Source organism: Leptidea sinapis, chromosome 35 (genome assembly GCF_905404315.1).
Source record: "Leptidea sinapis chromosome 35, ilLepSina1.1, whole genome shotgun sequence".
Lineage (NCBI taxonomy): Eukaryota > Metazoa > Arthropoda > Insecta > Lepidoptera > Pieridae > Leptidea > Leptidea sinapis.
In genome coordinates, this window is record NC_066299.1 from 6,989,414 (window position 1) to 7,002,941 (window position 13,528).

Genomic DNA, 13,528 nt, shown 5'->3' on the forward strand with positions numbered 1-13,528 from the left:
TCAACTGTAGTGCCGCTCTGAATATTTGGGTTTTTCAAGAATCCTGAGCGACACTGCATTGTAATGGGTAGACCAAGACGTCCTACGTTATTACACTTGTATTGCGAATGTCTAGCAACTTCCCTAGCGGCAACTAATTCATAATAGGTAAATTCTTTCGCCCACAAAAGTGACAGTAGTGTGTGTGTGCATGTAGGTGTATGAGTGTGTGTATCTGTATATGATTGAGATAATAAGATTAGTAAGCCAATCATTTAGACTAGCGCTCAGGAAAAGTAGTACCTTTGTATATATTATGAGTAGTACGGAGAGATACTTATCATGTGTCTACTACTTAGCTTTTTTTATGAAAATAAGGGACGAGACGAGAAGGACGTTCAGCTGACGGTAACTGATACACCCTGCTCATTACAATGCAGTGCCATTCAAGATTCTTGAAAAACCCAAATATTTCGAGCGGCACTACAACTGCACTCGTCAGCGTCAGTTGTCAAGTCTCATTTGCCCAGTAATTTAGTAATTTGCTAAGTTACGATTTCTATGTTCTTTGTGGTGACAATTCAGGTAGAAAGAAGGTGGACATCGCGGCTGACCTGAGAGAGAGAGAGCTAACTTGACCTCTGGATCCTTGTTCTGTGCTGCTGTATCGAAGGTGGAAATAGCCATGATAATCGGCATACAAGGAAGAAGTGGTAATGACAAAATTTAATTGGTGATTTAAAAATATTTTTATAAACCTACTTGGATGTAATAAAATTTGAAAACAAAATTTTATGAACTATGCGGGGCTGGAACCCACGACCCTGGCGTTCCGTGCTAGTGCTCTGCCAACTGAGCTAACCGTTCGAGTGACGTATCGTCATAAAATCTTGTATACTTTGTTCAACTCTCAGGTTGTGGAGTCCCGCATCGTTCATAAGTTTTTGTTTAAAATTTATTTGTGTATTAATCCTAGAAGTGAGGGTTATCCTTTTAAAAACATAATAAATTACTTGGATCTACTGGTGAGTTTTATTTAAAAAAACCTGATGTATCAATAATTTCGAGAAAAAAGCAGTTCATAATATTATTATAATTATTATAATATTGACACACTTTTACACATATTATCTTACCCCAAACTAGACATAGCATGTACTATGGGTGCAAGACAACGATATATTTAATACGCTATACATACTAAAATATTCGTTAATATATATAAACATCCATGACTCGGAAACAAACATCATTTACCAGTGGGAGGCTCCTTTGCACAGGATGCCGGCAAAATTATGGGTACCACAACGGCGCTACTTCTGTCGTGAAGCAGTACCTAATGTGTAAAGATTACAGTGTTTTGGTCTGAAGGGCGCCGTAGCTAGTGAAATTACTGGACAAATGAGACGTAACATCTTATGTCTCAAGGTGACGAGCGCAGTTGTAGTGCCGATCAGAAGTTTTGGGTTTTTCAAGAATCCTGAGCGGGGCTGCATTGTAATGAGCAGGGTGTATCAATTTCCATCAGCTGAACGTCCTGCTCGTCTTGTCCAAAAATATCCATACATCTTATGAATGTTTACACCGGGTTCTAAGGTTATTTTATTTACTGGTTAGAAATTTATAAGAACCAGATGATTACAAAATTTGGGAATGAAATATACTAATGTTTTTACCCCTAACCTGATTTTAGTTGTTTGGGTAGTTTAGACGTTACTAAGTTACATAATAATAATTGAAAAAAATTTATAAAACATGATGTTGCAGTTTCATAATAAAAAAAAACCCAAACTTATATGTCTGAAAAGTAATTGTTACGTTTTATATACTTCACGGACGGTGATGTGATATTGTAAATAATATTCCTAAAAAACATAGATATTTTTAGTGAGATTAGTTAGGTTTTTTAGTTATTTAAAAATGTATATAAAATAACTAGCTGACCAGGCAAACGTTGTTTTGCCATATAAAGTATAATTCACGCGATAGTTTTATAAGTAATAAAATATTGCCTATATTATAGCCTGTACATCATTTATTTTCATTTTTATTTTTTTTTATTTATTTAATAGGAAGCCCACGTTGCATACAATGTATTACCTTAATTAATTATATTATTTAGCATCGTATACCCCATTTACGGGCTAACTCGACATGCAATTAATTACTTAATTAAATTACAAGTACTTAAAAACATTATTAACATAATATGACAATTTCTTCGTTTACTTACTACTTATCTAATTTACTCAATAAATTGGTCACTTAAACAAAAATATAAAAAACTTATCACTCTAAACAAAAAAAAAACTAAATTTTATCTAAACTAAATTTAAAATACAGCAACTACGAATAATTAAATACGAAAAAAAAAACGAATAATATTATTTAATTAAATGATTTTTAATTTTGCGCTTGAAAATCAATGCAGAGTTCCAAAATATGTCCAACTCTGCTATTTTAAATATATTGTTATAGGACATTACAATTCTGTTAATAGGAGCGGTCCTACCTAGGTTACTCTTTGTAATTATTGGCATAAAAGTAATTTTATTTTTAATATGTGACCGTGCATTTTGTCTTGGAACTGCTAACCTTATTCTGTTTAATAAGGTCGGGCTATCAATAGCTCCATTTACAATTTTATGCAAAAAACAGAGATCTATTGAGTTTCTACGATTGCATAGTGATATAGTTTTATAAAGTTATAAGAGATCGTTGGTATTATTAATTTCTTTTAATATATTGTCCTTGTAGGCTAAGTGTCGTAAGATTTTTTTTTGTACTCTTTGATAGATTCCATACAACAGAGCAATATTCAAGTTTACTTCTAATCATTGAATTAAACAGCGTTAATTTTGTGGATGATCTTTTAAATTCTTTTGTACTTCTTATTATGAAACCTAAAAGTTTAAGAGCATTACTCACCAGATTATCAATATGTGGTATGAAACTCAACTTACAATCTAGAATGATCCCGAGATCATTTATTTGATTGACCGTTTCTAATATGTTGCCATTTATACTGTAATCAAAATTAATATTTCTTATTTTTCTGCTGAAGGTGATACTGTAACATTTCAAATGATTTAATTTTAGATTATTTTCATTGCACCAAACCGAAAGTCTATCTAAATCCTGTTGCATATTAATCGAGTCTTCAATATTATTTATTTTACTATACATCTTGAAGTCATCTGCATAAAGATGGAATTGACAAAACTTAAAACATTTGACTATGTCATTAATGAAAATACCAAACAACGTGGGGCCCAGATTGGAACCCTGCGGAACACCAGATGTCGCAATAAAAGTATTTGACTGGTACCCTCCAATAACAACACTCATCTCACGATTTTTTAAAAATGAGCCCATCCATTGAATAAGATACAAATACCGTATGCCCCAAGTTTTGCCATTTTGTTCTATTGTCAATAGTTTTTGCAGCGCACGCAAAAATAGGTTTTCGATTTTACACCTTGTGTTACAAAATAGCAATTTTATTACGGATCCCTAATTTTGAAAAAAAACATAGCCTTCCTCGATAAATGGACTACCCAACACTGAAAGAATCATTCAAATCGGACCAGTAGTACCAGAGATTAGCGCGTTCAAACAAACAAACAAACACTGCAGCTTTATAATATTAGTATAGATGAAAAGGGAGTGCCTTAATTCCCGCGCATCCATCCATCGATGACCGTTGGGGCAGTAAAGTCCCTGAATGGCCACCATGTACCGGAAGACCGTAGTGGTAGTAGGCCTCCCACAAGATGGACCGATGATCTGGTCATGATCGCCGGAATACGTTGGATGAGGGCAGCGAAGAACTGATCACCGTGGATATAAAGATAGTGATAATATCCTGTCTAATGTCTCTCTGTTTCCCTCCTACCAGAATGTGTCCTGCTTTCGTAAGAAGCGCGGTGCCAGCGTAACAATTATTCAAACAGCCGTTTGCAAATCAGCGGCTTGCGGTATTCAGGGTCAGGGTTCTAACGCAATGACGTCCGACTAGACTCATATGGGGATATGTAACGAGAATTATATAAAGTCTGCCACAGTTCTAAGAAGATATCACTTGCCGTAGTAAGATACATTAAAATGGCCGCCAAGGTTGGTGAAACAATTGCATAACGTTAAATTGTAAAAGTTTTGTCGTAGTGAACAGTGGCTCTTAAACATATTACAGATGTTATTATTAAATAAAAAGTTAATGTTTCTAAAACATAAAATTAGTTGGTTGATTTAATTTAAACTTTTCTATATTAATATGTTATTAAATTGAATAAATAATGTTTAACGTTTAAGTAATTTAAATTTTCTGTTTTAAAATCTTATTTAATTTAATAAATATTTTTTGTTGAAAATCCCTACTAATTTAGTATTGCTTTACAGTTCTTAATACTCCTGTGCGCAGTAGCAACTGCCCGTGCTGGTGGTCTATATGGCGCTTCATACGCCGCCGCCCCGGTAGCAACATACGCCGCAGGATCCGCCCTAAGCTACGCCGCAGGACCTGCCCTAAGCTACGCCACCGGTCCTGCTGTGAGCTACGCTGCCAACTATGCTGCACCAGTTACTACCTATGCTGCAGCACCAGTCATCAAGAGCTACGCCGCTCCCGCTGTATACTCTGCCCCAGTGGCTTACCCCAGCCCAGTCTTCAAATCCTTAGCTTACTCCGCCCCAGTTGTGAAAACAGTTGCGCCAGCAGTGTCATCGGTATCGTCTTACTCCACCCACACATCTCATGGAACCCCAGTGGTTGCTAAGGCTTTAGCTCCAGTTTCATACGCCGCTTCCCCTGTGGCTTACTCTGCACCATCAGTTGCGTATTCTGCTCCTTTGACTTACGCCGCTCATGCTGCCCCAGTAGCCACTTACGCCGCTCATGCTGCCCCGGTAGCCACGTATGCCGCTCATGCTGCACCGGTAGCCACGTATGCCGCTCATGCTGCCCCAGTAGCCACGTACGCCGCTCAAGTTGCCCCAATAGCCACTTACGCCGCACCTCTTGTGAAGTCCGCTGTAACATACTCTGCTGCTCCAGCTGTCTCCCACGTCTCATACAGCGGTTTATCCGGTAACTACGGCTGGTGATCTAATTGTACAAATTAGTTTAAAAAGATATTTTGTAAATTATTATTGTTAAATATACAATAAATAATATAAAAGAAATTGTGTTTCACTAAGAAGGCAAAATTAAAAATAATTTCGTCACTCAAGTGCTTCTTCAATGACACTACTTGAAAATCTACAAAATTTTAAATTTACCATTTTCTTAATTAGGAAATAAAACGTACTTTTACCCTCTATCTCTAATAAACTATGAAGTCATCAAGCTAACACTATTACTATTTACAATTCACTAATTTGGCTTAAAAATGGCTTATAAATTGTTATTACGTAAACTGTGAGGTAAGCCCAGCCAGACACTCTTCTGTGTGACTCATTGTTATAGTAATATCAATAATTGTGACTTTAACAAAAATGTGTTGCTTCGATCGCTACTGGTCTTATCCATCATTCCTTTACATTGATACTTATATCAGGATAATCTGAAGAATTCCAGAAAATGTAGGCAGGGAACACCCCTAATTATCAGTTTTTGAAATGGTTATTTTTAGTCATGTAGAGAGGATTAATGAAAGTGATAGACAATTTACGGTTTATAGAGCAAAATGTAGTAGAGCAAGTGTAAGGAAAGGTTGACCATGATATGAACTTTCACATACACATAACTACATTTTACGATATGTCCAGGGATGTACTGAAAAACAGACATTTATGGGGACCATGAATATCAGCGGTTGCTCTGGCAATATATACCACGCAAATATCCTAATCTCTAACCTCAGCGTCACACTTGGACTCTGGGAGACAGCTAAGCTTGTATGATAATTACACCCCATAGTTTAATACAGTGAGCTGCAAAAATAACAATTAATCAGCTTCATAATGATGCTTATATTGCATTTAAGCCTAACCTAAGGTAACCATACTGCGGTCTACAATAACAAGTGTAGTCAATAAGTGCTTATTAAATTTTATTCATCCCAGAAGTGAGGGAGATCACCTAAAAATAACAAAATATGGAATTATTTTATCATTCTACTGCAAACCTCTGTTCACATAACTTGCAAGTACAGTACCGTTGGTACAATATCAAACTTTATTGATCTAAGAATATATTAATATCGTGAATATGTTGAAACATTGATAGTTTATGAGATTGCAAATTCAAGTATTTTGGTACGAAGCTATTGATTGTCTCTATAGTTTGTTTTAATCAATCAATCGTTCTAAATCAAAATCAACAAATTTTATATACTTATTCTAGCCATAAACGACGATACACCTTTGTTATTTAAAATAAAACGCCAGAAAAAAAAAATTCTGTCAGGTTGACGACGACATTGCTGAAGTAGTGAATTGGTTTAATGTTAATAACTTACTTTCAAACGAAAGGAAAACAAAATGTATTAAGTTTACACTTCCAAATATAAAGCACTAACCAACACCTATAAAAATTAATAGTGACAAACTTGATGTAGTAGAAATGGGAACATTCCTAGGCATTGCATTAGACTTTAAGCAACAATGGGGTGCTCATATAAAAAACTTAACAAACTCTGCAGTATTTGTGATAAAATTAGGCAGCTGACAGATGTTAAAACGGCTAGACTTGTATATTTCAACTACTTTCATAGTGTCAAGTCTTACGTAATTATATTATGGGATAGGGCTGCAGATATTGACAACATATTTGTGCTGCAGAAAAGAGCAATTTGAGCAGTCTATAAAATGCGTTCAAGGGACTCATTGAGAGAAAATTTTCGTGAAATTAATATTATGACAGTACACTGCCAGTACATATACGAGAACCTCTTATACGCTCATAAACATATTTGCCAATTTAAAAAGAATAGTGATGTACATAATGTAAATACTCGAAACAAACATAAACTTGCAACTCCATCTAATAGGCTCCGTAAAATTGCTTAATATTTTATAATAAACTCCCAAATGATATTAAAATATTACCTAGTAAAAAAATTTAATGTATCGTAAAAAATAAATTAACATCTAAGGCCTACTATAATGTGAAAGATTATTTGAATGATAAAGATAGTTGGAATTGATATTCTAAATTTTGTTAATGAATATTGTTATACTCATTTAAATGCTATTATTACTCTTGTACCTCATCCTGACTTGTACTAAATAACTTATAAAGTTTTACAGTGAATAAAGATTTTTTTACTTTGACTTTGACTAAATACTGTTACAATTAAAAGCGTATATATTACTTTTGAATTTGGAATCTGTCACTGTTTAAAATGCAGTTTTCTCATATTCGCCCCACCTGTGTTAAATATTCTTGGATATTAAAATGGAGTGGGTGAGAAAGAGAACCGAAATGCTGTGATACCATCAAACAAAGTAGATGTGAATTCAAATGCAATTTTTGAGACTGTTCATCCGCTTGTAGACTAATATTTGTGAGTTGGTTATTTTTGATAGAAAGGGTAATCGTTTTCAGAAAAATATTTATACAAATAAAAAAATCCGATTTCAAACAAAATTTTAAACAAGGTAATTTAAATATATTCATAGACATAAATATTCTCTACAACAGTGGGAATTTTTGCCACATTAAAATTAATAATTAGGACATTTAATACTTATATTACATATCTAATGTTACGTCCATACGAAATATATTGGTCTTACGTACTAATTACAACCAACTTCAAAATGTTGTAGAGAAAATGTGTGTTACTTTGTTTTAAATTATGCTAGTTTATTTTAGAAATATCTTCATATTATTTTAAATTAGTTACCTATTTCTGCCGTGAAGCAGTAATATGTTGTTAAATGAACATTATTGTGTTTCGGTCTAAAGGGTGCCGTAGCTAGTGAAATTGCTGGGCAAATGAGACTTAACGTCTTATGTCTCAAGGTGACGTGCGCAATTTTATTGTAGTGCCACTGAGAATTTTTGGGGTTTTTTCAAGATTCCTGAGCGGCACTGCATTGTAATAGGCAGGTCGTATTAATTACTATCAGCTGAACGTCCTGCTCGTCTCGTTTCTTATTTTCATAAATAAACAAAGTTTGAAGTCAGTGTTTTTTTATGTGAAACTTCTATATGAGTATTGGGCATTTATTGGGATGGGAACAAACCATTTAACTGGAGACACTTATCGTTACCGATTTCTCTGTATATACGTATGTATAGTCAAGGAATTTTATTCGCGTACCGCCTTAAGGCTTAATTGCTAATCACAATTGATAATACCACAGAGATGGATACTGTCGTATCAATACTAAGGGCTATTTTCTTTGCAACGCTAATATGACGTTTGTACGGAAGTGCTAAGCGAAAATAAACTTTATGATATTTCCGAAAAGGTACGCGAAGATGTTCGTGACGCGAATGACGCGATCATGTTGGCATAACTTGTGATGGGAAAAAAAACATTGATATCGCGGCACCTCTGTTTATAAGTATGTAAATATATTGTGTATGTAAGTATATAGATACACGTGAATGTTGGCACTTTTTGAGATGGTCAGCGCAGCCCCGTTGCATTTATCACGGAATGAAAGAAAGAAAGAGAAATAAAGAAAGATTTTTTTTTATTTTGAAACGTATAAGTAAGTAGTATACAAAGACAACATAAAAAATAAATATAAACTTAAGATTGAAACATTTATATTATTTGTATACGATTCAAAAAATGGTCCTAACTCAGCAAGTTGCTGGTTTGAAAACCAACGCTGGTCTTCCGCTGGGCCATTTTGTGACGTCACGAAAAATATTTATATATAAATTAAAAGCAAATCTTTTTACTGGTAGGAAGCTAAAAGTAACGTGGTATAAAAACTAAATCTTATAAACTTACATAAGGTTACCTAATTTAAAATTAATTTCTTAAGTGTTTCTATCTGATTATAATAAACGATGGGCAATGAATGATTTAGAGCGTTCAACTTGTATACTCAGTGGCCGCATGTAAATAAATAGATAATTTCTGTTCGTTGCTTGTTATGTCAACTGTAAATTATAATTTATCCCAAAAAAAAAAACTAAAAAATGCAAATGTAAAACAATCAACATTATAGTTCATAAAACTGCTAACAGCCAAGTATGAATAACTGACAAGTGCCTAAATTATATATTTAAAGATGAATGTATATATAATAAAGAATGTGTTCCTAATTGCCGTTTGACCCGACTTAAGTAAAATTTTAATGCTTGTCTTATCACAGTTAAGGTTACCTACATTATAAAACTAATTATATTTTTTTAAGTCTACCATGAGTCGTTTTAGTAGTTGTTAATAATGTGGGTAAATTAAATCTAAAAGAATATAATTTTAGTCTATATTAATTGCTACTTTGAAAGATAGTTTAGTGCTACTTATTTCATTCATGAATTATTCATTAACGTGTTCGAGATGTTAACCGCTTAAATTGTCTGCGAGACATTTCGCCCATTCAAAGTCTACCTTGACATTGTAACCGTATAGCTCGCGGCACTCATCTCGACATCTGCACAGGGACACTGGAACACCAATACCAGTTATTGTACTGTATATAAAAGCATAAGCTGCCGATCAAAAAACATTCGAACATCAACAATCAAACATGTACACCAAGGTACATTTAAGGGCTTTAAGTATATTTTAATTTAGTATAACGTTTAACTTACATCAATGTTTAAGATCCCTACAAGTGTTAGACTCACGTGATTTAGATTTTTTGTTAAATTTTTTTTTAATTACAAACCAGTGAAACTATTCTACCAGTGGGTGGCGCTTTTGCAAGACGCTGGCTAGATTATTGTGTTTCGGTCTGAAAGGCGCCGTAACTATTGAAATTACTGGGCAAATGAGACAACATGTTGTGTCTCAAGGTGACGAGCGCAATTGTAGCATCGCTCAGAATTATTGGGTTTCTCAAGAATCCTGAGCGGCTCTGCATTGTAATGGGCAGGGGCTATCAATTACCATCAGCGGAACCGCGAGTATCGTCCCTTATTGTCATAAATAAAACGGTATTATTGGAAGTACTTCTTTCAATAAATATAACAATAATAAGTACTGTACCTACTTGTTTGTCGGTTAGTCGAATCAAAACGCGGCAAATTAGTTTAGTTTTCGTTTACGTGGTAATCTGACGTTTGAATGAATAATTGCGCGGAACATAACCTGTCTGCTAGTGAAAGTGCGGTTAATTAAATCAAACGTTTTGTAGATGGGCTGAAAGAAACAGACAGAAATAGTATTTCTGTTAATCCTAACAAAAATTAAAACATTCTTTTTATGTGACAAATGTGTCGGGTATTTATTTAAATGCATTTTTTAAATCTAGTGTTTTGACATAATAGACAGTCAAAAAAGCCTCCACATCTACACAAAAGGCTAGCATCGTTTTTGTGATTCCTCTGGTGTAGCAAGAGTAATTTCGGTAATAGTGTTTACTTTATTAGCTCGTTTTTGCTCTAATTCAATCAAAAAAACTAGTAGAAATTCTATAATTTTTAATTTTCAATGTGTTTTAAATGAATGTTTTTTGTTAACAGGTCCTTGTCTTCCTTTGCGCCGCGGGTATCGCTTCCGCTGGCAACTTATTGCATGCAGCGCCTCTCACCTACAGCGCGCCTGTGTCTTCAATCTCCTACTCTTCACACACTGCTCATGGATCTCCAATAACTTACGCTGCTGCACCAGTTGTCGGCAAGACCATTGCATACTCAAGCCCAGCATATTCTTACTCATCACCAATCGTAGCCAAGACTTACGCCGCGCCAGCAGTTGCTGCTTACTCACCAATCTACCACGCCCCTGTATCTACATACCACGCCGCCCCCGTAGCTGTTACTAGGACTCTCTCTCCCGCCGTTTCGTACTCATCTGTATCATCTACTAAGACCCTGTCTCCAGCTCTAACAACGTATGCTGCATCTTCTCCAGCCGTGTACGCTTCTCCCGCTGTTTACGCTGCTGCTCCAGTTCCTACTCATACTGTGGCTACCTACGCTTCCGCCCCAGTTGTGAAATCAGCAATTACATACTCAGCAGCTCCAGCCGTTTCCCACGTCACCTACACCGGTTTGGGAGCACACTACGGCTGGTAATCAACCAAATATTTAGTAATTACTTTGAAGTTTTAACAATAGTAGTTTTCCATTGTTGATAATATTATGCGTGTTATATTATATTGACAGTAAATAAATATTTTCAATAATATCTAGAAATGTATTTGTAATTACCTACCTATGTTGTTATGTATGTTACAGCCATTGTAAAATACTCTATTTCATTGAAAAGAGTGGCCGTTGAGTTTCTTATATGTTCTACTCACGAGCTCAACTATTTACGAACATATGGTAAATTCAGTAGATTAACGAAATATTTGAAATGACGATTCAAAAGCGCTTAGTTTAAGCCTAATTGAATAAAGTTTATTTGACTTTGACTATGAAACTCTTTTTAAGAATTTATTTATTAAGATGCTTAAAATCGAATTCTTATTTGGTATTGATAATATTTTAAGCTACATCGTGTTTAAATAATTACATTTTAGTTGACTAACTATTGTCGCTTAAGAAAAATTTTGAACGAACTCAAATATATGTATTCTTACGAGACAATCAAAATTAATACAACTTTGAAATTCAAAATGGCGGAAAATGAGCTGCATGGAATGTGTAATATACGTATGTATGTATAGTTGTGATGAAAACAAAAGCAATATTAGCAAAGGAAACATATATTTATGTATAATGATAAATATGATATACTTACTGATAAACACAAATAGTACTCATACGTAAGGAAAAATAACGGTGTGTCCTCATAGACATTATGTCCACAAGTAAAAAGTTAATCCAGGCAAGGTGAGTTAATAGTACTATATCCAAGAACTTATTTCATTTTTTAATTATAATTTGATATATTTACTTTACCAGTTATCAATCTCTTCAAAATTATCATTGAAACAGTTTCAATACGCTGATAAATGAATCGCAAATGAGTACACGGTTCATTTCCGAGTTTGCGGATTCCCAGTTATGTCGTAACTGCTAGATTATGCCGATCTTGGTATAATTTTTCAAAAACAGTGTCCATTTTATCTGTAACAGGGCGACCAAAGCAGAGTGTATCTTTGACATCAAAATTCCTGGGTTTAAAACACACCAACTTTGTGCTATTCTTTTGACAGTGCAAATACACTGTCAAAAGAAGGAGACGTCTCCTTCTTGTTCGGTCTTTTTATTCTTTATAAATCTTTATAAGATTTAGACAAACAAATGGATAATAATAGCTTGAATCAACATTTTACTTATTTATTTCGTTTTTGAAATGTGACCTTTTAAATTTCATCACAAACCAGCCAGATACATGTAATATTTTATTACAAGTTTAAACATACCGTATGAAAATAAAAAATTATCTCGACAGCTAGCTAACGACAGCAAAAGAAATGGCGCTAAAGAGACAGACTACGTGTTAAATTTGGTGAGATTCAGTATCTCTTGAAGATGCTTCAGGTAAAGGCGAAACACGTATCAAATTGGTGAAAGACTTAAATATAATAGAAAATCTTAAAAGAATTAACATTTCAGATGTTTGGACGCGGTTATAAGAGAAGGAAGTTTTTTCGTTCGCTTTTGTTGTTTGTATTTCGACACAACAAAACATGCCATCCCATCTGAGTCAGGGGGCCTACTCCTAAAATCGATATTCGATAAATCGTGGCATTAGTCGAGTCGAATCCTACTCTTAGTTACATCGTATTCAATGTCGAAACGATGATTGAACGAACGAAACATTATTCGATATTATCGGTCCTAACCCTACTCTTAGTTGAAAATGTCAGAGATGAACATTCGAATTTAACAAATAATCAAACGTCACTCTTACGATAATCTCAACGACACCTTCTAGGCTGTCGATGCTAATATTGTTTCAAGTTGTATTGATATATTTGCCATACAATATACATACTTAATAAATATTATCGAAATAGTTATATGTAATTATGTGTATCGTTGTCGATTTGGCCAGTAGACCTCCTGATTAATTCATTTATCGCGAGTAGAAAACGCCACAATTTTAATTAATTTAATTTTTATCAATTTTACTATCTGCGAATGAATCTATCCCACTCACTATGAGAATTTGCTTAACGCATCATTGTACTCGCTGTACTTATGTTATATGTATGTGTACACAGCCATACTACAGGTCGTTTCGCCGCTGCCTAAATACGTGTACGAATTTTCAACCAATAAAATATTGTCTAATCTGAGGAAATTGCGATACAATTTGTTTGTTGACTGTGATGTTATTTAATAAATCGCATCAGGAAAGCGCTTTCATATGTTACGACTATAACACATAATATTTATATTTGGGGCACCACCAGACTGTCATAATACTCGTACAGAATTTGCTGTGTGTACAAGTATTATTCGCAGTGAACACTTTGCAGCGGGTATCCTTTGTTTGACCCAAACTTTTTATAGTTCTTC

General features: G+C 34.3%; 2 protein-coding genes across 3 annotated transcripts in view; both read left to right on the forward strand.

Moving 5' to 3' along the window:
- LOC126975257 (cuticle protein 16.5-like) overlaps nt 1-5,160 on the forward strand; it is a 351,637-nt gene extending 346,477 nt beyond the window's left edge. Inside the window, exons 2-3 of one of the 2 annotated variants that reach the window (XM_050823062.1) lie at nt 4,073-4,095; nt 4,378-5,160. In XM_050823062.1, coding sequence (XP_050679019.1) covers nt 4,084-4,095; nt 4,378-5,082 — 717 coding nt within the window. In that variant the 5' untranslated portion in view covers nt 4,073-4,083 and the 3' untranslated portion in view covers nt 5,083-5,160. The remainder of the gene's footprint in view (nt 1-4,072; nt 4,096-4,377) is intronic. The other variant, XM_050823063.1, reaches the window with a different exon arrangement.
- Nucleotides 5,161-9,629: 4,469 nt separating this feature from the next.
- On the forward strand, nt 9,630-11,469 carry LOC126975271 (pupal cuticle protein C1B-like). Its single transcript, XM_050823084.1, has 2 exons — nt 9,630-9,648; nt 10,574-11,469. Exons 1-2 carry the CDS (start codon nt 9,637-9,639, stop codon nt 11,126-11,128), a joined length of 567 nt encoding a protein of 188 aa, XP_050679041.1. The 5' UTR covers nt 9,630-9,636; the 3' UTR covers nt 11,129-11,469.
- The last annotated feature ends 2,059 nt before the right edge of the window (nt 11,470-13,528 follow it).